General features: G+C 51.9%; 3 protein-coding genes across 5 annotated transcripts in view; 1 reads left to right on the forward strand and 2 right to left on the reverse strand.

Moving 5' to 3' along the window:
- Pdcd11 (programmed cell death 11) overlaps positions 1–5,784 on the forward strand; it is a 44,619-nt gene extending 38,835 nt beyond the window's left edge. The window contains exons 30-36 of one of the 2 annotated variants that reach the window (XM_046449912.2): positions 85–198; positions 823–972; positions 1,208–1,458; positions 2,180–2,348; positions 2,921–3,074; positions 3,518–3,683; positions 4,732–5,784. In XM_046449912.2, coding sequence (XP_046305868.1) covers positions 85–198; positions 823–972; positions 1,208–1,458; positions 2,180–2,348; positions 2,921–3,074; positions 3,518–3,683; positions 4,732–4,903 — 1,176 coding nt within the window. In that variant the 3' untranslated portion in view covers positions 4,904–5,784. The remainder of the gene's footprint in view (positions 1–84; positions 199–822; positions 973–1,207; positions 1,459–2,179; positions 2,349–2,920; positions 3,075–3,517; positions 3,684–4,731) is intronic. The other variant, XM_046449913.2, reaches the window with a different exon arrangement.
- Positions 5,785–6,232: 448 nt separating this feature from the next.
- Positions 6,233–11,216, reverse strand: Calhm2 (calcium homeostasis modulator family member 2). 2 transcript variants are annotated; one of them, XM_046449915.2, is made up of 3 exons: positions 10,876–11,216; positions 8,784–9,439; positions 6,233–7,184 (listed from the first exon to the last, which is right to left on the reverse strand). In XM_046449915.2, exons 2-3 carry the CDS (start codon positions 9,336–9,338, stop codon positions 6,768–6,770), a joined length of 972 nt encoding a protein of 323 aa, XP_046305871.1. In that variant the 5' UTR covers positions 9,339–9,439; positions 10,876–11,216; the 3' UTR covers positions 6,233–6,767. The 2 variants fall into 2 exon arrangements, with proteins under 2 accessions (XP_046305871.1, XP_046305870.1); XM_046449914.2 differs by having other exon boundaries at positions 8,784–9,497.
- A 2,579-nt stretch (positions 11,217–13,795) lies between these two features.
- Calhm1 (calcium homeostasis modulator 1) lies at positions 13,796–16,887 on the reverse strand. The gene is made up of 2 exons (XM_046449807.1): positions 16,336–16,887; positions 13,796–14,275 (listed from the first exon to the last, which is right to left on the reverse strand). The coding sequence occupies exons 1-2, from the start codon at positions 16,885–16,887 to the stop codon at positions 13,796–13,798; spliced, it is 1,032 nt and encodes a 343-aa protein (XP_046305763.1).
- Positions 16,888–21,286: the final 4,399 nt, after the last annotated feature.

Consider the following 21,286-nt stretch of genomic DNA (forward strand, 5'->3'; position numbering starts at 1 on the left):
ACAGGGTAGTGTAGGGAGGAGAGGGACAGCATTCAGCTGGGTGCTAGAGGAGACACCTGGGCATTTTCCCACCTGACATCTCAGGAAAGAGCAAACAAGAGGCAGAAGACTGGTCTGGCAGAGGAGGATGACAGTGGCGTGGAAGTGTATTATCGGGAAGGAGAAGAGGAAATAGAAGAGACAAAGGTGCAGCTCAAGGTAAAAAGCCAACCCTTGGTGCAGGGAAAGGATGCGGGGAGTGGGGTTCCTTGGCTTCCTCCCAAAGAATTAGGCTGTCTTGGACTCTGTCCTCCTTTACCTCTTCTTTTCCTGTAAAATGTGAAAGGGTGGGGGAATGCTGCTAGTTTCCTCTCCTGGTCATCGGTTCCTTGGAGGTGGGATCTCTTAACCCATGGAGTGAGCTGTGTAAAATGAACTCTAATACACACTGAGTGGCACTTCGTGCAATTACAGGGGTGGGCAGATAAAGAGGAGTCTTACCTCTCTGAGTTTGTTCTCCTCTGGGAAGGAGGAGCAGGGGTACTTGAGCTGAGAACAGGGGTCGGGGGTCCCCAGCAGGGTTTCTAGGCATCAGGTGCTTGCATCCCTATTTTCCACAGAATTTTGGTCCTGTGTCTGTCTCTGCTGTACTGTTGTTTTATACTTACGTTTTATAAATTTGTTGTTCTCTGTCACTGCTGTAGTTTCCCCAGTGAGCTGACTCCTAACTTGGTTGGGAGGCCAGGGAGGGTCTCTGCCATGGCAGGAGTATGTTCCTCCCAGTGGGCTAGGGGAATGGAGTCACTGGAGTCAAGTGCTTTCCTCATACCTGTGATCTTCCAGGGGAGGCTGACCAAGCCCGCAGACGTGCCCCGGCTACAGCTTTCTTCGGGCTTTATTTGGGATGTTGGACTCGACTCTCTGACCCCAGCCTTGCCACCTCAAGGGGAGAGCTCAGATAGCGAGGAAGACGAGAAGCCACATCAAGCCACGGTGCTGTATTTTCCAGGGCTTTGTCCTTTTGAAGACACCCCTCGGTATCAGAGTCCTGTGGCTTGTCCTAGCCTGGGTATTATTCCTGCGTGGGGATGATGGGGGGATGGCACCAGTCTCAGGCCACATAGTGTTTATAGAGCTGTGCACTGCCCTGGCAGCTCTTGGCTTCTACCATGCACCTCCCCTAGGGTTCAAGGAGCTCATGACTCACTCACTTTTCTGCTTTCCATAGCAGAAAAAGAAAAGCAAGAAGGAAAGGGAATTGGAAAAGCAGAAGGCAGAGAAAGAGCTGTCCCGCATTGAGCAGGCTCTCATGGATCCTGGGCGACAGCCAGAATCAGCAGATGATTTTGATCGACTAGTACTAAGCTCCCCCAACAGCTCCATCCTGTGGCTGCAGTACATGGCTTTCCACCTTCAGGCCACAGAGATTGAGAAGGCTCGGGCCGTGGCAGAGAGAGCCCTGAAGACCATCTCCTTCAGGTCGGGACTTTGGCTTCCTCACTGTAGGGAGGAGTCTTCAGACAGAGAGCCCTGTATTGCCCAAGTTCTAACTGCAGAGTTTGCCACCACAGGACATTTCTTTCGAGACGAGCTAGCAGTGTGGGTGACTGTCCCAGGACTCATTGGTTCCCAGGCTTTCTTTCATTGGTGTGGCCATCTGTGAAATAGATCTGCTCATTTATATTTTATGTCCTCTTAACTGAAATAGCTACAGGTGACATTTACTAGAGTCTTTACACTTAAACAAGGTACACAGTTTGGAGCAGAAGTAGAATGGGGAAGACAGCTCTGTATATACCTGGTAAAAACCCAGGTGGCCATGTTCCAGGCTGAGTAGAGTTGTTCTCTGAAGCCTAAAGAAGGATGACTAGCCTTGTTTTACTTTCTTGGGGAGAGAATCAGACCCAAGAGTCTGCTTCCAGCCCAAACCTCAGGCCAGTTTGTGACCTGGAGGTTTCCTTCCAGGAGTGGAGTTAGAAGCCAGGGGAGCCTCAGTCCTGGCAGTTGGGCAGGGGTGCAGATTCCTGATGGTGTGCAAGCTACAGTGGGGATGGGGCCTCTCAGTGTTTGCACTCGCCAATGGGATCTGAGGACATGGGTGGAGCTTAAGAGAAGTAAGTAGGCCATCAACATCCCAGGTGGGAGTGGAGGATAGTTGGGCTGAGTTGATGGCGCTTATGTGTGCCTGCTCTGCCCCCAGAGAGGAGCAGGAGAAGCTGAACGTGTGGGTGGCACTGCTGAACCTGGAAAACATGTATGGCTCTCAGGAGTCTTTGACCAAGGTCTTTGAACGGGCTGTGCAGTACAATGAGCCTCTCAAGGTCTTCCTCCACCTGGCTGACATCTACACCAAGTCTGAGAAGTTCCAGGTAAGACCGCCAGATGGCCAGCTGCAGGGTGCCTTGAGCCTCTCAAAAGGGCCCTCCTAGAGGTCCGAGGGCCAGCACTCTCAGGGAAGAAACTCTGGATTCTAGGTCCTATCCTGCCCTGGGCTCACTGCCTGATTCCTGGGCCCTAACTTTCTCATCTTCAGGTGAGAGGAGTGGTCTCTTCCCACCTGCAGTTTGGGAAACTGAGGTGAAGGAAGTGATGACTTAAGAAATGGAGGGACAGCAGACCCTGGAGTGTATGGCTAGGCCACTGGCGAGGCATTGTTGACAAGGTGGCGTTCTGACCTGCTGTATCCTTCTCCTCCTGTTCCCACTGTATCCCCACATTCTTTTCTAATACAGGAACAGCCTGAAGGGCGCTGGATGAATAGGAAAACTCCCACCCTTTCCTGCCACTGCACACCTCACCTCTCCTTTGGCCTCTAGAGATGGGCCTACATGTGACTTGGCATCAGGGAGCCCAAGTCTTGCTTCTCATGAGTGTTGCAGCCTGTCTTTGTTGTTGTCCCTGTGAAATACCCACTCTTCAGCTTAAGCTGTCTTTCCCACAGGAAGCTGGTGAGCTGTACAACCGGATGTTGAAGCGTTTCCGTCAGGAGAAAGCTGTCTGGATCAAGTATGGTGCCTTTCTTTTGCGGAGGAGCCAGGCTGGGGCCAGTCACCGTGTTCTGCAGCGGGCCCTTGAGTGCTTGCCTACCAAGGAGCGTGAGTGTTCTCTCCTGGTTCCTGAATATGCTAGGCTCTCTGCTATCTAGCAATAGGGATTGGCACCTTCTCTTCCAGGGATGGTAACTTCTGAGTTAGGAAAGCCTTATGGAGGGTATGGAGCTGTCTTTTTATATACTCATGAATACAGTGATATTTCTTACATTTTAAATGCTAAACCCAAAAGATTGGAGGGTCAAAAAGTAATTAGCATTTATTTTGTTGCCCCTGGAACCCCACACTCTCACCTATCCTGTAGTGCCCATTTGTTGTGTATTTGGCTGTAAACCCACCCCACTGTCCTTTTTCCTCTTTGCCCCTCTTGTCATAACTAGGTCTTGACCCAGGAGTGGAATTAGGCTCACTCTGCCCCTGTAGCACATTGTGTTGAGTGGAGGGGTCTGTCAATTGACTAGGTGTCTTAAGTGCTCTTCTCCCCACAGATGTGGATGTGATTGCCAAGTTTGCCCAGCTGGAATTCCAGCTGGGGGATGCAGAGCGAGCAAAAGCCATTTTTGAAAACACACTGAGCACCTACCCAAAGCGCACAGATGTCTGGTCAGTCTACATTGACATGACCATCAAGCATGGCAGCCAGAAGGAAGTCCGGTGAGAGGGGAAGACAGACTGGGGCTGATTTGGCGGGGGTAGTAATGGAGGTGTTGGCCCACTGATAAGTTTTTAGCCCCAATGCAGCTCACAGTTCTCTTGTAGTATAGAAAAGCAGCTTTGACATGACTGCAAGCCCCATGGCATTCAGTTTTCCAGCCTCAAAGGCCAGCCTCTGATCCATGTTTGCACCTTTTGGTGGGAAGTGGCCTGGTCCCTGGCTTGGGAGTCAGCAGACTTGGGTTTCCATCACGATGAACACTGTGCCTGATTCATCGTGCAAAACTTTCACAGGCAGGATCTCACATATCCCCCAGCATCCCCACAAGGTAGTGAGGGTAAGAGGTAGGTAGACCAAGGTCTAGAAAGAACACGTATGTAACTCAGGCCCTTCATGAGGTTTGTTTTGTTTTGTTTTGTTTTGTTTATTTATTTTTTTAAGTTTTAGATGGACACAATATCCTTATTTTACCTTTATGTGGTGCTGAGGATCGAACCCCGTGCCTCACGTATGCCAGGCGAGCACGCTACCACTTGAGCCACATCCCGAGCCCCTCTTCATGAGTTTTAAGCATTGGTTCTCTCATGGATCTGTGCTTCATTGTAGTCCCTATTCTAGTAGCCTTGTCCCCACTCTTTGTGTGGCTCGAAGCCAGTAAGTCCTCTAGCATCTCTAAGTACCTATTCATTTGGAAAATGAAGGTGTGGTGTCACTTCAGTTTATCACAGGAATTCTTTTTTTCTTAAACAATTTTTTTAATATTTATTTTTTAGTTCTAGTTGGACAATATACCTTTTATTTTATTTATTTATTTTTATGTGGTGCTGAGGACTGAACTGAGGGCCTCGCACATGCTAGGCAAGCGCTTTACCACTGAGCCACAACCCTAGCCTATCACAGGAATTCTTAATGATGATAAAGTCAGAAGTGGGAGTGCTGGACGACAGAGGGCCCAGAGCCTGAGTGACCGCTAGCTAGGTGGGTGACCACTAGCTAGGAATCATATGACTGGGACCACGAGACATTTGCTTCTGTTCTTCCTTATAGAGACATATTTGAGCGTGTCATTCATCTGAGCCTGGCCCCCAAGAGAATGAAGTTCTTCTTCAAGCGCTATCTGGACTACGAAAAGCAACATGGCACTGAGAAGGATGTGCAGGCAGTCAAGGCGAAGGCCCTGGAATACGTGGAGGCCAAGAGCTCAGTGCTGGACGATTAGTGGCTGTCTGGCTCCACTGGACACTCAGCAGTGGGCCAGCACCACTGTCCCCCCACCCTCCTTAGGCACCTGGGCACTTGTAAAGCTATTGCCTGAGGATTTTATTTAAGTGCAGCTTTTTCTGCAGCATCTTTGGGGTAATCCTGTCAGGATGAAAAAAGAATTGGAGGCCTCCCTTTTTAAAAATGTATATATTATATTATTATTATTATTATTATTATTATTATTATTATTATCATTATTATCATCATTTTGCAGGGCTGGAGATCAAACTCAAGTCATTGCACATGCTAGGCAATCAATCACCACATTCTCTGGCCCTTGAGGTTTAATTTCTCTTTACTTGTTCTGTTTTATTATGGATTTGTGTCATCTTTTTTGAGGCTGTTCAGTGATTACAGGCAGCAGTTTGGGGGGCTCCCAGAGAAAACAAGTGTCCATCCTTCAGGAGAGCTCCCTGAGAACCAAGAGTAGAAAGCCTAACTCCTGTGGATCTCATGGTCAGGATCCTGCTTTGTTCCTGGCAGGCTCTCAGTCCAGCCAGAGGGGTTAGTAGTTCCCAGGAAGCAAGCCTTCTGTTAAGGCATTGCCTCAGGCCAGCTTGTACCTCCTGCCCTTTAGTGGAGGCTGGGACAGGAGGACAAAAGCAGGTCCTAGAAGGGAAAATCAAAGAACCTGGATTGCTGAGAAAGCCACAAGTGTTGACTTTATGTGCCTGGTAACACTCACCCCCAGGCCCACTGTGGCCAGGTGACCTCACCTCTCCCAAGCTGGTACATCTCAGAGTTCTGGAAGAATAGTGATCCTTACTAGTTGTTGAACCCTTTTCTTTTTGGCTTGGTCTTAAGGGAATTAAACATTTTCTCTGGCACAGCCTTGAATATCCTGAGAGCTTTTCCCTGGGAAATGACTGAGTTGTATGCCAGGAAGCAGGACAGGGATGAAGGAGAGCATCAAAAGGTTTTAAGAGGTGGTGGAGGTAACCAGGGTGAGGCTGGGAGGGAGGAGAAATTGGGGAGGGCTGATTCTTGGACATTAGCACTGGGTTTCAGGGGCTACATTTGTCCTATGAAGAACAGGATCTTTTGACTCTTGAAATTTCCAACTGAGCTTCCCTCTGAGAAAGGTCATGTTCTCTCTGGTCCAGATGAAATCAGAAAACTGAATCCAGTTGCCAGAAAATTCAGTCCTAGGACCACCCTTGCACGGACACCTGGCCCTCCCAAGCTATTTCCACTTCTGTGCTTCCTTTTAGTCTTGTCCCCTTCACTCCTGTACAGACTGGGATCTGGGATCCTGTGTGCGTGACTGCCCATTCGGTTACACAGATACCAATTTAGTCCTTTATAGTAAGAAATGATTTATCCAAAATTTAAATACATGAAATCATACCAGAGGCATACAACAGAGGACAGCTTTCCAACCATGTACCACTGAGCTCAATGTCCCTTTGCAATTAGATACAAAATTAACTGCACAATGTATTATACAAGGAACCTGCAGTGCATTTCTGTCACCTGGCTCTTCCGGCTGAAGCTTCAGCTCAGAGTCCCACCTGTCAAAAGAAAACCTATGTCATGGTTAATTGGAGTCAATTAACCATGGTTTGGAAAAGAGGCTTTTCCACAAAGCTATGACCCAAGTAGGCTAATAGCAACAGGAGAGGCTTCAGGCTTAAGAGCTCTCCTGTCAGAGCAGACTGCATTGTCCACAGGATCCTTGTGTCCTCTTCCCTGACCTGTTTGGTCAGGAATCTGTGATTTAAAAAAAAATTCCCTTCTGGTGCTGATGTGAACAGGCAGTGGGGGGAGTGGGGTTCGGTTTGGAACCTAGTGGTACCATTTGCAAAGAGTGAGGCAGGCTTTTAGGAGGCTAGCAGGGCCATCTCCACATTGTCGGGGGCTGTGCCATTGCCAGCTAGACCCTGGGCCCACTTGTGCAGGCGACTGTAGAGCGGGAGACCCTGGTTCTCCCGGTACAGATAGACACCAGTGATGGCGTTCCACTGTGGCCGTGGCTGTGTGCCTTGCACTTGGAATTTGGCGACCATCTCTTCATCATCTTTGTTGAGTGCCACAAAGCCAAAGAAACGGCGCACGTTGTTGGCTGCAAGCACCCTGGAGTGCACCTCTGCAGTGCGCTGGAACAGCTGGTCTTCGTTGGTACGGTACTGTGCCCAGTAGGCCTCCTGGCGGTAGCTGAGTGGTGAGCAGTAATGCTTGAGGCACTTGGTCAGGAACACCAGGATGGCCACCACGCCGATGAGCAGCCACCCAAAGAGCTGGCCAAAGAACGGGCAAGGATCAGGAGGGGTAGGGAGCTGTCTTGTGTCACTACCCACCCCAAGAATAGTGGAAGGAACAGATTCTGCTTCTGTGGGGAGGTAGGAAATGCAGGCCTGTTCTTTCCCTTACTTCCTTTAACTTGTGCACCTTCCCTGTTCTTAAGCTATGTTTCTTGCATGTTCTGCCACCAATTCAAGCCCAAAGGTACCCCTCCATCATCTCACCCATCAAAACCCAGTTCAGCAGTTGGGAGTGTAGCTCAGTGGTAAGAGCATTTTGCTTAGCATGTGTGAGGCCCTAGGTTTGAATGCCAGCGTGTGTACACACACACCCAACCAACTCAACTACCAGGCTTAGTCAGATGCTATCTCCAGGAAATTTTCAAAGGCCCCTCTAGGAGTGATCTTGCCTTCCTGAATCCTTCGTGGCCTGGTTCACCTTGGATCACTAACTGCCTTGATTTGAGATCACCCATGAATGCTTGGGTATAAACCTGTCCAAGATTATGTTGGCAAGGACCATCAAGGCCAATTGTACAGAGATCTGTGGGCATTTGATCAGCATCATTTTTTTAAATATTTAGTTTTCAATTTTTTTTTTTTTTAATATTTATTTTTTAGTTCTCGGCAGACACAACATCTTTGTTTGTATGTGGTGCTGAGGATCGAACCCGGGCCGCACGCATGCCAGGTGAGCGCGCTACCGCTTGAGCCACATCCCCAGCTCCCTTTTTTTTTTTTTTCCTTTGTTGATGTCTCTGTCTACTTAGGTTTCTTACATTTCGGAGAGAAGACCTTTTCAGGAAGGTCGTCTTGTGCTCCTTCCTGTCACCCTCACCCTCTGCTTCTCTCTCTCCTGACCAACCTCCTCTCCTTCAAAATGCAGCAAAAGCTGGCCAGGGTCGGGCAGTAACTGCTTCTTCCTGACTTAATGCCCTATCCTGCCCCAGGAGACCCCTTGTATCAGCCACACATGAGGCTGATCCAAGTGTTGGGTCTCAGCCTTTCTGGGACAGGAATGGGATCATCTCAGCCAACCACACTACGTTATCAGTTCACAGCCCACAGCAAATGCTTCTGAGGTGGATTACAGGCCCATGCTCACCCTGGCTAAGGTAAACGGCCTATACATGATCAGAGCTCAGTCTGAACTAGAATGTTCCTTCATTGTTAAAACTGGGATTGAGGGGCTGGGGTTGTGGCTCAGTGGTAGAGTCTCGTCTCGCACGTGCAGGACCCTGGGTTCAATCCTCAGCACCACGTAAAAAATAAATGAGTGAAATAAAGGTATTGTGAATAAATATTAAAAAACAAAAACTGGGGTTGACGGGTATAGCTCAGTGGTAGAGTGTGCTTAGCATGGGTGAGGCCGTGGTTTCAATCCCCAGCACCAAAACCAAAACCAAACCTCTCTTAAATTGGGGCTGAAATTGACTTGTCCCACCAAACACTAATGCACAGTTTGTTAACCAGCTCTGATGCCTAATGCCAACAATCTATTGCTTTCTTGGAAACCTTAACCCCTGAGTATTGATCCCCATTCACCACCTCCTCACCACCTAGGGAGGAAGAGCCGCTTCTTGCACAGCTCCTTACCTGGGACTCGTACTTGAGCCTGCGGCTGACCTCCTCCCGGAAGCCTGACAGGTTGGCAGGGCCCTCCCCACAAGGAAACCTAGCCAGGATCTCGGTGGCATGGGCTAGTGGGAAGCCCTCTTCCTCAGCTGTGAGTGAGGAGGGGTCCACAAACTCACTGAGAGCACAGACATAGGCCTCTCCTCGCAGCAGGGAGATGACAGACCAGGTGACGGGGGCCACAGCTGCACGGCCAAGGATGGAACTTAGAAGGAGAAAGTTGGGAGCAGCTGAGCAGTTCTTGGTCCTCCGATACTGGCACTCGGCAACTAGGTTCCAGGTGTGGTTGTTGAGGATGACACCGATGAGGAAGAGTGCCAGGGCGGGCACTCCGATGGCTGTCAGCCCATACAAGTAGTTCCGGGCTGGTGAGCAGGGACAGTGGAAGGCCACCACAGAGAATAGCTCCTGGCTGCCCACTGTGCCCAGTGCTACCAGCCCATTGAAAATCATCACATCCTTGCTCTTGAAGAAGAGGGACAGGAAGCGAAAGTTCTCTGCAATCAGGGCTGCCATGGTGACTGGTTGGCTGGAGACGGAGTGGAGCAGAGGAGGCAGAAGGGAAAAGGACTGATGGTTCCAGGTGGGACTATGAAGGCGTGCAGGCTTGAGGACACCTGGAGGCAGGGCATGGTTGTACCATTTTATTGGCTACAGTAGCTGGTGTGGTGTTTCCTGCAGGACAGGAGATGGCTGATAAACATTTGCCTATGAACATGGTGGGTATGTGGGGTCTGTTGACAAAGGAGGAACCCGATCCTGTGGAACTGATGGTGGCCATTATGCTGAGTCCTTGCCATGTGTCAGGTGCTCTCCATCCCCACAATTCCTCATTGAGCTCTTCTATGGAAGGGGAGGCTTCCTGAAGGTGAGCCACTGGTCAGGGTCACACGTGACAGCTGAGATTCAAGGTCTATCTGGCTCTTTTTTTTTTTTTTTTTTTTTTTTTGCCGCCACCACCACCTCCAGGATAGGGGTTAGAAATGGCCCTGTGGTGGTAGGGGATGTGGGATGCTTTCCTTCTGGGATTTCTGGATGCTAATGTCCCAGACTGAGTGACCTTGGACATTGAGAGAGTGTCAAATCTGTAGTGGTTGTTTTGGCTGGGCTGTTATTCCTCTATTTTCTCTAACTCCTGCTGACTTTGCTTGTGATCCCTGCCCTATGCAGCAGCCTCCCAGCAGCCCGGCTCCACCAAGTCCTGGGCCTGGGCCCTGCCTCACTTGCCAGCAGGAAGAAGCCTCCTTGAGGCAAGGCTGTATCTTGCCCACCACCCCTTCCGGAGGCTGCTCTGTTTGTTCTGGGCTGCAGCAGTGCTGGCAACCTGCCAGGGAGTGGGCCTGGCCTCAGGCTCCTGCAAAGTTTTTGGCCCCAACTCCTTACCCAAGCGCCACCCACAGGCCCTGGAGAGACAAGCCAGGGTGTGGCCCAAATCCTCCCCATCAGGAGGATGAAAAACAAAACTCCCCAGGCTAGAGGAAGCCAGGGAGTGGAGGGAGGGGTGCACAGCAAGCAGAGGTGGTTCTTTCGGTGGTCATCACTACATCTCTGCCCGTCCCCACCTCTGCCAAGTCTGCCAGATGGGCCCAGGCAGGGCCATATGGCCATGTGGGCTCCAGGAGGAAGAGGAGAAATCTGACTCCACAACTCAGAACCAGGGGCTCCCATCTAACTGCTTGGGAAAAGGACTTTGTCTTATTGCAGGGGATACATGAGCTAATGGCAGTCCCGTCTCCCTCTTCCCTTTTGATTTCTAGGCACCTCATTAGCTCCCTGCGGGGCCCAGAGTCCATAAACCCACCCAAATTTGGGTATAAGAAGTCTGGACAGAGTGGGTGATGAGTAGAGGGTGAATCAGGCTATCTTCTGAGACCACTGTGCTGGGGACAGCCTATTTCCAGTGGAAGTGGGACCTCCTCCAACCATCAGGAGACAGACAGCTGGTGGTGGTTGGGCGGGGGACAGCTCCCTGGGACAAAACCTGGGCCACCTGAGAGGAGCCCTGCCATGCTCCTCTGACACCTGGCACACCCAGGGAGGGGCTCCTCCTTACCTGGGGCTGGCTGCAGGCACTGGTGGCCTTGGTCTCCTGAAGGCTGGACTCAGAGTAGTGGTGCAGGCGTGGGAGACTTGAGGCGGCAGTCCGGTCGCACCCTAAGTGCCTCTGCAGGCGCCCCGGGCTCCCTCCCGCTTTGCTTCTGCACGGGAGCTAAAAGTTTGAGACCAGAGGGCTTGGGGCTGGCGTCTGCAGACAGACTTAACTCCAGGCATCTACAGGCAGATCTCAAGCACCTACAGACAAATTTAACTCCAGAAAAGAGAGAAGGAAACAGTGGGATGGAACCCGCGCATCAGCGAATGGAAAAAGTGCCTCCCCGGCCAGGAGAGGAGGGTTAGGAGGGTTGGGCGGGCAGGGCGGGCGGCCGAGGGCGGCGCGAGCGGAGAGGAAGTGGAGGCGCTTGTTGAGCTGCTGCTGCCCCGACCAGCGCTGCTCGCTGCTCTTGGTGGCTGGCACTCCACCTCCGGCCTCGACCCTACCTGGTGGTCCACACAGGACGCGGTGGGGGTAGCTGGGGAGGGTCTCAGCAGGAGACAGGCAGCAGCTCTGGCCTGGATCTGCCCCCATTCCAGTTTCAAAAGCACCCCTTGCTTGATCCCACCTCTCCACCCCCCACCCCCAGCGCGCAGGCAGAAACTACTAGAAGGAGCCCCTGTTCAATTCCTAAGGTCGTGGGAGAGTGCCATCAGACAAGGTGGTCTCTCTGAGGACACAAAATGCCAGGCCCCACCCCAGTCTGGCCCTTCTCCTGAGCTGTCTGCCCCTGACTGAACAAACCATCCCCCATGTGGCTCTTCCCTCCATAGTTCAGCTAAGTCCCAGAACCAGTTCACATCTCTGGAAGGCTCATAGTTGAATTCAGGAGTCTAGGATCTTCTGAGGCCCAAGGGGCACAGCCTGGCTGGCAGGTGGAAATTAGGAGGCCGATTTCTGAAGGAGCTTCCCAGCCTGCCCCAGAAGTGGTCCTATCTGTGGGAGTGTGCAAGCTGAGGCTGAAGAGTCATGGGTCAGGAATGCTGAAGAAGAGAGTTCTAAGGACAGGCCACATGGCCCCTGCCAGCTCTGCAAGGCTGTGGTTCCCTGATGGTGGAACTGCTGAGGGATGAGGAAACCTTGCCCGGCTTGTCCACACGCAGGAATGAAGGGGAGAGACCATTTTGGTGTGTTTGCTTGTGTGCTTGTTTCAGACCCTCTGGCCTCAAATCCTTCCCTAAGAGCTACTTCCTTTTATCCTCACCACAGGCCTAAGAAGCAGGTCTTTTAACAACCCCTGCATGGAGCACACTGCAGCTCCTAGGGCCTAGGTGACTTGCCACAGCTCCTGTAGCTCTGGTGTTTCCACCCGGGTCTGCTGACGCAAAGCTTTACTCTTTCATTCAGGTTTGTCCCTCTCAGTATCCCTGGGCTTCCTGTTCTTACTGGTTGCCCCCACCCACCAACACATGCTTGACTGTGCTCATCTGATCCCCTCTTCCCTGGACCTGGGTCAGGTCCCAACTCCTGCAGGGAGCCCTCCCAGCCCACTTCTGTCTGCAGGGACCTGCCCTCCTTGCAAATAAAGAGGGAGACTGGGTCTCAGAAGTGTAAACAGAACGAGGAAGAATGGAAATCATGACTGGAAGCAAAGTGATTTCTGAGATGAGTGGGACTCAGGTCTGAAAGATAAGAAACCTATCTGAACCTCTGTTTCTTCCTCCTAAACAAAGACTGAAGTTGTTTATTCCTACGTCTCTTGTCCCTCTTTTGGGAGAGGAAGAGAGACGCCCTCAGATTTAGAAATGAACAAACCCATAAACCACCATGTCCTCAGTGATTACCATGTGCCATGTGCTTTTTGACTTTTAAAAATTTATTTGTTTATTTTTACTTATTTTGGGAACTCACTGAGTTGCTGAGGCTTTGAACTTGCCATCCTCCTGTCTCAGCCTCCCAAGCCACTGGGATCACATGTGTGCGCCACCGTGCCTGGCTGCCATGTGCTTTTATGCACAACCATCTCGAGTTAAGGGCCCTTGTCCCCATTGTACAATTGAGGAAACCAAGGCACAGAAAATGAGTCACCTGGCCCAGAACACAGTTTGTAAATAGTAGAGCACAGCATTGACCCAGTTCTGCCCCGCTCTGCAGTGTGAGCTATTTCCACTTAGGCAGCTCCTCTCCCTCCTCATCCCACCTCAGGGCAGAACTTCTTAGTGCTTTAGAGCCCCCCTTGAGAAAATGGGAGGCTTCCCCTTCTGTTTCTAACAGGAGACATCTGGGGATGGTGTGATTTCCCCCTGAGATCTGGGCATGAGGCAGGTGTTAGTGTGGTCTCCAAGCACCCCTCCACGGGGAGCGTTTCAAGCTTGGTGCTAGTTAACATGGAGTTCACCTCGATATTCGTCTAGTGACCTCCGTAGTAACCACAAACCCTGGCATCTCCTCCCTGGACTTAACTCTCAGCATATTGTCTTATCACCTGCCACCTTGGCCCACTCACCCAAAAGATTCTGGCCAATATCACAAGAGGGCTGGATGTCCTCCTGGTTCCAGAGTCCTGAGCTCCTCAAAAGTCATAGACGACAGAGGATGCAGTGGCAGACCAGCCTGTGAGGCCTGAGAGGAGGTAGCAAGCCACCATGAAAGAAGCAGCTTTAGAAGTGGCCTGGGAAGGTGGTCAGGGGCCAGCCGTGTGTCTCCCCAAGTCAGTTCAGAACACTTCTGAACTAATACTGCTTATGGGCCCACTGCCCCAGGGCAGTGTCAAAGCTGGAGGAAAGAGGCCCCCTTCTAGCTCCACAATTCCTTTCCCAAAAGGACAAGTGAGTGCCTGGACATGTGGGCCTGTTCCTGAGACCTCCTGTGCAGCACCTAAAGCCTTCATTTCTCTATCTTGTTCGAGGGTCTGAGAGCTGTTTCCTAAGCCAGCCACAGCTCACACTTTGCTGAAGTAGGTGGCCACCTCCTTGCGTGGAGGCCGAGGCCCGCCCCCAGCCCAGCCATTGCCCATCAGAGGCTCCTGGCCCAGCCGCAGTGGTGGTTTGCATTTGTGCCAACTGGTCAGCAGCCTGTTGATGGCACCTTGGTCGGTGATGCCACGCAGCTTTTCCCTTTCTTCCTCAGTACCCTCGGTGGGGCTGTGGGAGGCGGGTGGAGAGGTAGCTGTGGCCAGTGGCCCGTGAGCGTGACCCAGCTCCAGGTCATGGTTCATGGCTTCGAAGAACTGCTGGATGCAGACCTTGGCGAAGGCCTTGGCGTGCTCTGTGCACGTCTCATCAAAGAGCTTGCGCTCAATGTCGATGTAGTGGGACCAGTACTTGCTCTTGAGGAAAGCAGCCTGTGTGAAGCAGGGCCTCACGGAGCGCACCACAAACGCCAGCAGTGTAGTCAGCAGCACGAAGGACCAGCCTAGTGCCTGCGGGGAGAGGGAAGCGTTAGGCCTCCTGCCTCCGAACCTGTACAAACCCCCAAAGCACTCTCTGGGGCCTTTAGTGAGGAGAGCAGGAACTGGACAAGTGACTTCACTTCACCTCTTGGCCTCCTCTGTTTCCTCATCTGCAAAATGGGCATGGATATACCCACCTCTTGGGAACGAGAGCTTGTGTGAGGCACCTGCTGTGTTGGCTGGGTCCTCGTGCACAGAGGTAAACTCCAGACCCTGGAGTGAGTCGGCCTGGTTTGAATCCTGTCTGCACTGCTCAGTAGCTGACCAAGAGTGGCACAACCTGACTACTCTGTGGCCTGCCTGTAAGATGGGGCTAGTGATAGCACCTATCTCATAGTTCCCATGAGGACTAAAAGAGGTAATAGACTTAATAGCGCCTGGTACATACATAGCACCCACTAACTTTTAGCCACCACCATTCCAATAGGCCCTCAGGACCATGCCTCTTCCTTCGAAAAAGCTTCTTCACCTCCTCAGGCCATAGTGGCCCTTCTTTCTCAGAGTTCTGTGCCTCTCCTTTATTTTATTTTATTTTTTAAATTTTTTTAAGAGAGAGAGAGAGAGAATTTTTAATATTTATTTTTTAGTTTTCGGCGAACACAACATCTTTGTTTGTATGTGGTGCTGAGGATCGAACCCGGGCCGCACGCATGCCAGGCGAGCGCGCTACCGCTTGAGCCACATCCCCAGCCCTGTGCCTCTCCTTTAGCTCCTGCTACTGACACCTGCACCAGGTGAGCCTCTTCTCCATGTGGGTGGAGCTGAGGCCTCAGGGGTCCCAGAGAAGCCCTGGACAAGCTCTTAAACTTGGCTGAAAAACTGGACCCTTGTCTCCAGCTCTGCTCTGTCAATGCTGTGAGGGTGCTGAAGGCCCCACCTGGGCCCCCAGCTGCACGCAGCAGCATTGGACAGGTCAGACCCGGGATGAGGGGCAAATGCAAATATCTGTCCCAGGGGGCCAGGCCAGGAGCTGCAGAGCATGTGGTTGGGGGGTGAGGGGGGTGGGGGGCCCTCAGGCTGCTCAATGAGCAAGTGTGTGCCCAGAGGGGCTGGATCTTCAGATGTTTCAAATGAACTTGGAAATGTGATTTTTATATAAAAAATTCTGAGTTTTAGAGGAAGCCAATTAATTCTAAAGGTGACTTTAGAGTTAAAATTCTGAAGGCCAAATGAAATGTATCTATAGGCCAGGCAGCCATGGCCTCTGGAGGCCCTTTCAGCTTATGATGTGGTAATTTAAAGGTCAGGTAAAGGAACAGCTGCTTAGACCCTAAGGCCTGGGGTGGTGGGACAAGTGCCCATAGGAGTGGAGACACTGGTCTGTCTGGGAGAGAAACAGAGCTCGGTTTGGGTACTCACAGTGGGAGACTCACAGGTGGCATCTGGGTGGTGAGGGAGGCCTCATTGGAGAAGGGTCCCAGCTGCAGAGGGGAGCCCGGGGGTTTGCACTCAGCAGAGCAGAGTGTGCATATTTCTCCAGGCCTTCCAGGGCAGGCCCAGCCTCCTGCCCCTCTCCTTGACTGACCATCAAAGGGCTAACAGAGTGGTCCTTTAATTCGTATCCCAACTGTGGATCTCCCTTACCCACGTGCTCCCTTCCAAGACACCCAGACCCTCAGCTCCCACTCTCTGAGCAGGGAGGTGCCAGATAGGGGCATTTGCCAGGGAAATATACCCAAATGGCCCAGCCACCCACCAGCTCTCCAAGGCCCAGGCTGGAAGAGAAAATGATGCAAATTCCCTCAGCTTCTAAGCTCAGAGCTCAGGATGGAGGAGATGGGGTCAGCTGAGCTACTGGGTCCTCTTTAGGGACCTCAGGACAGAGGACAAATCTGCTACACTGAGAGAGCCATAGCACTTTCTCCAGGTGGCCCCAGTCTCAGAGAAAGTTCATTGGCTCTGCTCTCAGTCTCGACTGGGGAAATGTCCCCCCTCTCCCACTCCATCCGGGGGGAACCCCATTTTGAGAGTTGGGGGAACAGGGCCTTCCAAGAGGGACCCTGGTCTGTGAGCAGACCCGGCCCCCTCACCTGGGAGATGCAGCGCAGGTAGCGCACGGCCACTTCACGGGCCAGCAGCCAGTCGCCATCATAGATCTCGGGGCAGGGCACCCGAGCCAGCAGGCGGGCAAGCTCGGGAGCAGACAGGCCAGGTGTCAGGCTGCCATTGCCCAGGGCAGCCACGGGCACAGCAGTGCAGAAGGCACAGAGGAAGCACTTGCCATCGAGCAGTGTGACGGCCACCCAGACGACAGGTGCAATGAGGGCTCGCTGGGCCATGGAGCAGAACATGTAGCGCAGCACGGCAGGGTCCTTGGCCCTGCGGCCAGGGGGTCGCTTCCACTCTTCAGCCAGCATGGACACGTTGTTGTTCATGACCAGGCCGAGCAGGAAGAGCACCAGGGGAGGTGCCAGCAGGATGCCTGCGCTGTAGGCTGCGTTATAGCCTGGCAGGCAGGGACAGTTGAAGTCGAAGGCTGAGTACATCTGGGCGCTGGCCAGCGCCATGATGCCACAGATGCCATTCATGAAGGACTCCTGGTTGGACTGCAGGAACTGAAAGATCATCCGGAACTTGTCCATCGTGTCCCCCACAGGGCCCTGCGGCCTCTCCCCACCTCACTGTTGCCTCCAAAAAGGCTCCTGCAGCCCTCCCTGACCACTGGGCGCCCACCTCATGACTCAGCTCTCCCAGCTGGGACCAGCAGAGCTCAGGGCAGAGGCTGAGGTCACTGTCGCTTTGAGGAACCTTCTGGTCAGGTGCTGGCCAAGAGGGCGCAGCTTGGCCAATCCTGTGGGTTCAGCCAGGGTTGTGCCCCTCCCTTCCCCACCCCTCCCTGATTCCTGTCTCTCCCCAGCTGCCTCCGGCGCTAGGAAGCCACAAGGGCCTCACCTGATGGGGACCAGCTCTCTGTGAGTGTGGGAGGGTGGGGAAGGGGAGGGCACAGGCTGGGAAGACAGTGTGTCCATCAGGGTGGAGTTTGAGGGAGTCCCTGGTGCTGCAGAGGCCTCCAGATTCCTGGGAAGCATGTCACCCTCCCTCTGCATGTCTTTCCTCCACACTGCATCAGGATCCCAGGGCCACCTCCATCAGTTACACAGTGATGGTCTGCTGATGTGGGGATGGCAGTGGTGGGGTGTCTGCAGCGGGGGTCAGGGAGATGGGAAGGGTTGGGAGGTGATGTTGGTCACCATGAGGATGGCAGTGGTGGTGGTGGACATGGTGTAATTGTGGGCATGGCATGGAGTAAAATGTCCTGGATTTGAAGTCGGAGGACCTGTAGTGGACAGGCTGCCTGGGCAGGGAGCTGTGGTGTGCAGGTACCTTCGTGTCAGACCTGCCTGTGCCTCTGTGTGCGCTGCATGTGGGTTGCGGGTGGCAAATCCTTTCCTGCCTCCACCTCCCAGCTCTATGTCCCCAGATAAAAAAGTTAAGGGGTTGGTGGGGGTGCTTCCTGCCTGGAGCCTGGGCCTCCAGAGTGTCTGCAGGACGAGGGCCTCCTCCCTCTACTCATCAAAGGGGAGGGGCTTGATGGGCTCCCTTTGATGTCCACAGCTCTCCCAGAAGGGCAGGTCAGATCTGGCTCCAACTGGATGGTGCCTGTCTGGGGCAAGGGGTGGGGGTGGGGGTGAGGCAGAACCCAGACAGGGTGTCTCCACGGGGCCCACAGATCTGTACCTCCCCATGTTTGTGCCCAGGCATGAGCTTGCTGTGGCTCGCATCAGTGCCTGTAGGCGTGCATGGAACCTCATTAGTGGGCTTTGTATCTGTAAAGTTGACAAAAACAGCGTTGACCGGGCCTTCCCAGTGTGAAGCTCTAGGCAAGAGAAGTCTCTGGAGAAGGGTCCGGGAGGTTCCCTGAGGAGAGGGGGAACCTAACTCAGGACCAGGGAGGTTCTTGGCATATGTGATAGAAAAGAATTTCAGCACAAGGAAAGGCATAGATGGAGGTTTATTTAGGAAGGTAGATCTACATTTAAGGGGGAATGTGGGCTGTCTTGAGAGTACCTTGGGCTGGGGGTCTCTCCTGTATAGAAGGGCTGTATCAGGGGATGAACTGGAGGTGGATCCAAAGTGGAGCTGCACAATTTCACGCCAATTTTTCCTGCACTTGTGTATTTTCCTCATTTTACAGGGGCATGGGCCAAGATTTACAACTGTGCTTTTTGTATCTCGACGGCTGATGGGTATTTCCTTTAAGATTCAGTATTTCTCTCTCTTTATCCTGAACTCAGAGAAACCCTGTGGGACAGGCACTGTCCCATTTTACAGAGGTGGGGACTGAGGCTCAGAGAAGGTAAGCTAAAGGTTACCCAGCTTGTAGGTGGGGAGGTGGGATAGGAGCCCAGGCTAGCCCTCTCACAGGGCTAGAGTACAGGGTTGAAGAGAAGTCAAGGCAGTGGGTTTTTGGCTTTTCTCTATCAAGGCCCCCTGTTCTACTAATCCAGGTGGTCTCACAAATAGGATACAGATGAGGAAAATGTTGCTCTGGGACAACCAGAGCCCTTAGGCTGGTAGCCCCTAGAGGACCCTTGTCAGCGGCTCACCTGGGACACCCCTTGGTGGGGATGAGGATGAAGGAGATCAAGCAAAGGAGGCAACCATTGATGTGCACTGGCCCATTGCAGGCATGGCCAGCAAAAGGTCCGAGCTGCAGCTGGGAGCTGGCACACAGCCCCAGGAGTGGCGGGTGGGGATGGGATGGGCCTGGGATAGCTCTGGAAACCAGGAGGGGTGGCCCCAGGTAGCTATCTAGAATCTCTATCGTGCCTATCTTTGTTGGACATAGCTCCCTGTAGCAATGTCCCTGTTTAGTGGTATCCAAGGTGCCTACTTTACCCTCATATTTATGCCCTGCAAATTCTAACTGCAATGTTATTTTAAAATCTTTGACATAAGGGCTGGTGGTGTAGCTCAGTGGTAAAATAGTTGCCTAGGATGTGCAAGGACCTGGGTTCAATTCCCAGTACTATTAGAAAGAAAGAAAGAGAGAAAGCAAGAAAGAAAGAAAGAAAGAGAGAAAGAAAGAAAGAAAGAGAGAAAGAGAGAAAGAAAGAAAGAAAAGTCTGATATTGCTGGATGTGGGGGTGCATGCCTGTAATCCCAGTGATTCAGGAAGCTGAGGCAAGAGGATTGCAAGTCTGAGACCAACCTCAGCAACATAGTGAGACCCTAAGGACCTAGCAAGACCCTGTCTCAAAATAAAACATAATGGACTGGGGTTGTGGCTCAGCGGTAGAGCGCTCACCTAGCATGTGCCAGGCCCTGGGTTCTATCCTCAGCACCACAAAATAAATAAATAAGTAAATAAAATAAAGGTATTGTGTCTAACTACAACTAAAAATAAATATTAAAAAAAAAACATAAAAAAGGGCTGGGGATGTGGCTTATTGGGTAAGTGACCCTGGGTTCAATCCCCAGTTACCCCTTCCCCAAAAAGTCTGATATTGAAAAATGTGCTCACACGGCCAGGTGGTGAATGTCTGTAATTCCAGTGGCAAGGAGGCTGAGGTAGGAGGATCACAAGTTCAAAGTCAGCCTGAGCAACTTAGCAAGACTCTAAGCAACTTAGCAAGATCCTACCTCTAAATAAAATATAAAATGGGATGGGGATGTGGCTCCATGGTTGAGTGCCTCAATACCACACACACACACACACACACACACAAAGTTCCAAGTGTGGTGGTGCATACCTGTAATCCCACTGGCTCAGGAGGCTGAGGCAGGAGGATTGTGAGTTCAAAGCCAGTCTCAGCAAAAGGGAGACGCTAAGCAACTCAGTGAGACCCTGTCTCTAAATAAAATACAAAATAGGACTGGGGATGTGGCTCAGCAGTCTAGTGCTCCTGAGTTCAATCCTTGGTAACTCCCCCCAAAATGTGCTTACTGAAGCAACCTCAACTTTTTATTTTGAGAAGTTTAAAAGATTTAATTTGGATATTTTATAGAAACTCAGTATTTAACACATTTCCTAATACTTTGTTTATTTTTATGATAATTATATAAGATGATCATTTTGTTTTGTTTTTCACTAAGTTCTATGTGGATGTGTCCAAATCCCCTGTTTGTCCTAGTGTCATAAACCGATGTCATCATGGTAGGACCCAGGAGGTGAAGAGGTGAAGTGTGTTAGGAACAGGTGTTTCCTCTGAAGGGCAGACGGGGCCGGGCAGGTTGGGGGGGGTGGGGGTGGGAAGGAGGGTGTGGCCTTATGAGCACCAGCTGAGGCCAGAGAGCTGGTTGTTGTCCATGGCAAAGAAGGGACACAGGCTGCCTGGGACGCTATGCGTTGAACATTTGTCCCCCTACATTGGCAAGTCAGAATCCTAACCCTCAACATAATGGTATTAGGTGGTGGGGTTTGGGGGAGGTAGTTAGGTCATGAGGGTAGAGCTCTCATGGAGGGATTAGTGGCATTATAAAGAGACTCCAGAGAACTCTCTTACCTTTTCTTTACCAGGTGGGGACACAGTGACAAAGTGGCCTTCTATGACTGGAAAGGAGGCCTTTACCAGAACCCAACCCTGCTGACACCCTGGTCTTAGACTTTCAGCCTCTGAACTACGGGAAATAAACATGTGTGGTTTGAGGCAATTCTGTGTTATCTTGTTACAGCATCCTGGACACCTCACCTTCACTTGTGCTGTCCCTCACTGTCCACAGAGTCTGACTCAAGGCCCTGCCTGCTCACTTGTTGTCCCTTAGTGAAAACTGCATCCCAGAGTGGTTGAGAACCTGGTGACACAAGTTCAAATTTTAACCGTGCCCCATAGTAGCCAGGGACTTTTGGGCAAGTATTTAAGTATTTAATCTGTGGGGGCCCCAGCCTTCTCATCTGTGAAATGGGGAGAATGATAGACCACCTCTCAGGGGGTTGTGAGGGTGCTGTAGGAGGATGCAGGTGAAGCACTCAGCACAGTGCCAGGCCCAGCATGGGCTCTCTGCAGACGATGGTTACAACATTACGGCAGTAAGAACAAT

Source organism: Marmota monax, unplaced genomic scaffold, assembly GCF_021218885.2.
Source record: "Marmota monax isolate L192 unplaced genomic scaffold, Marmota_monax_Labrador192_F-V1.1 WCK01_AAM20220418_F8-fsc00004, whole genome shotgun sequence".
NCBI classification, from domain to species: Eukaryota; Metazoa; Chordata; class Mammalia; order Rodentia; family Sciuridae; genus Marmota; species Marmota monax.

Coding starts and splice junctions, on each gene's coding strand:
- Calhm1 (XM_046449807.1), bottom strand. CDS start 16,887: ATGGACAAGTTCCGGATGATCTTTCAGTTCCTGCAGTCCAACCAGGAG. Junction 14,276..16,335: donor ACCTGCGCTGCATCTCCCAG/GTGAGGGGGCCG, acceptor CTCTCCCCGCAG/GCACTAGGCTGGTCCTTCGT.
- Calhm2 (XM_046449915.2), bottom strand. CDS start 9,338: ATGGCAGCCCTGATTGCAGAGAACTTTCGCTTCCTGTCCCTCTTCTTC. Junction 7,185..8,783: donor GGCTCAAGTACGAGTCCCAG/GTAAGGAGCTGT, acceptor TTCTTTGGCCAG/CTCTTTGGGTGGCTGCTCAT.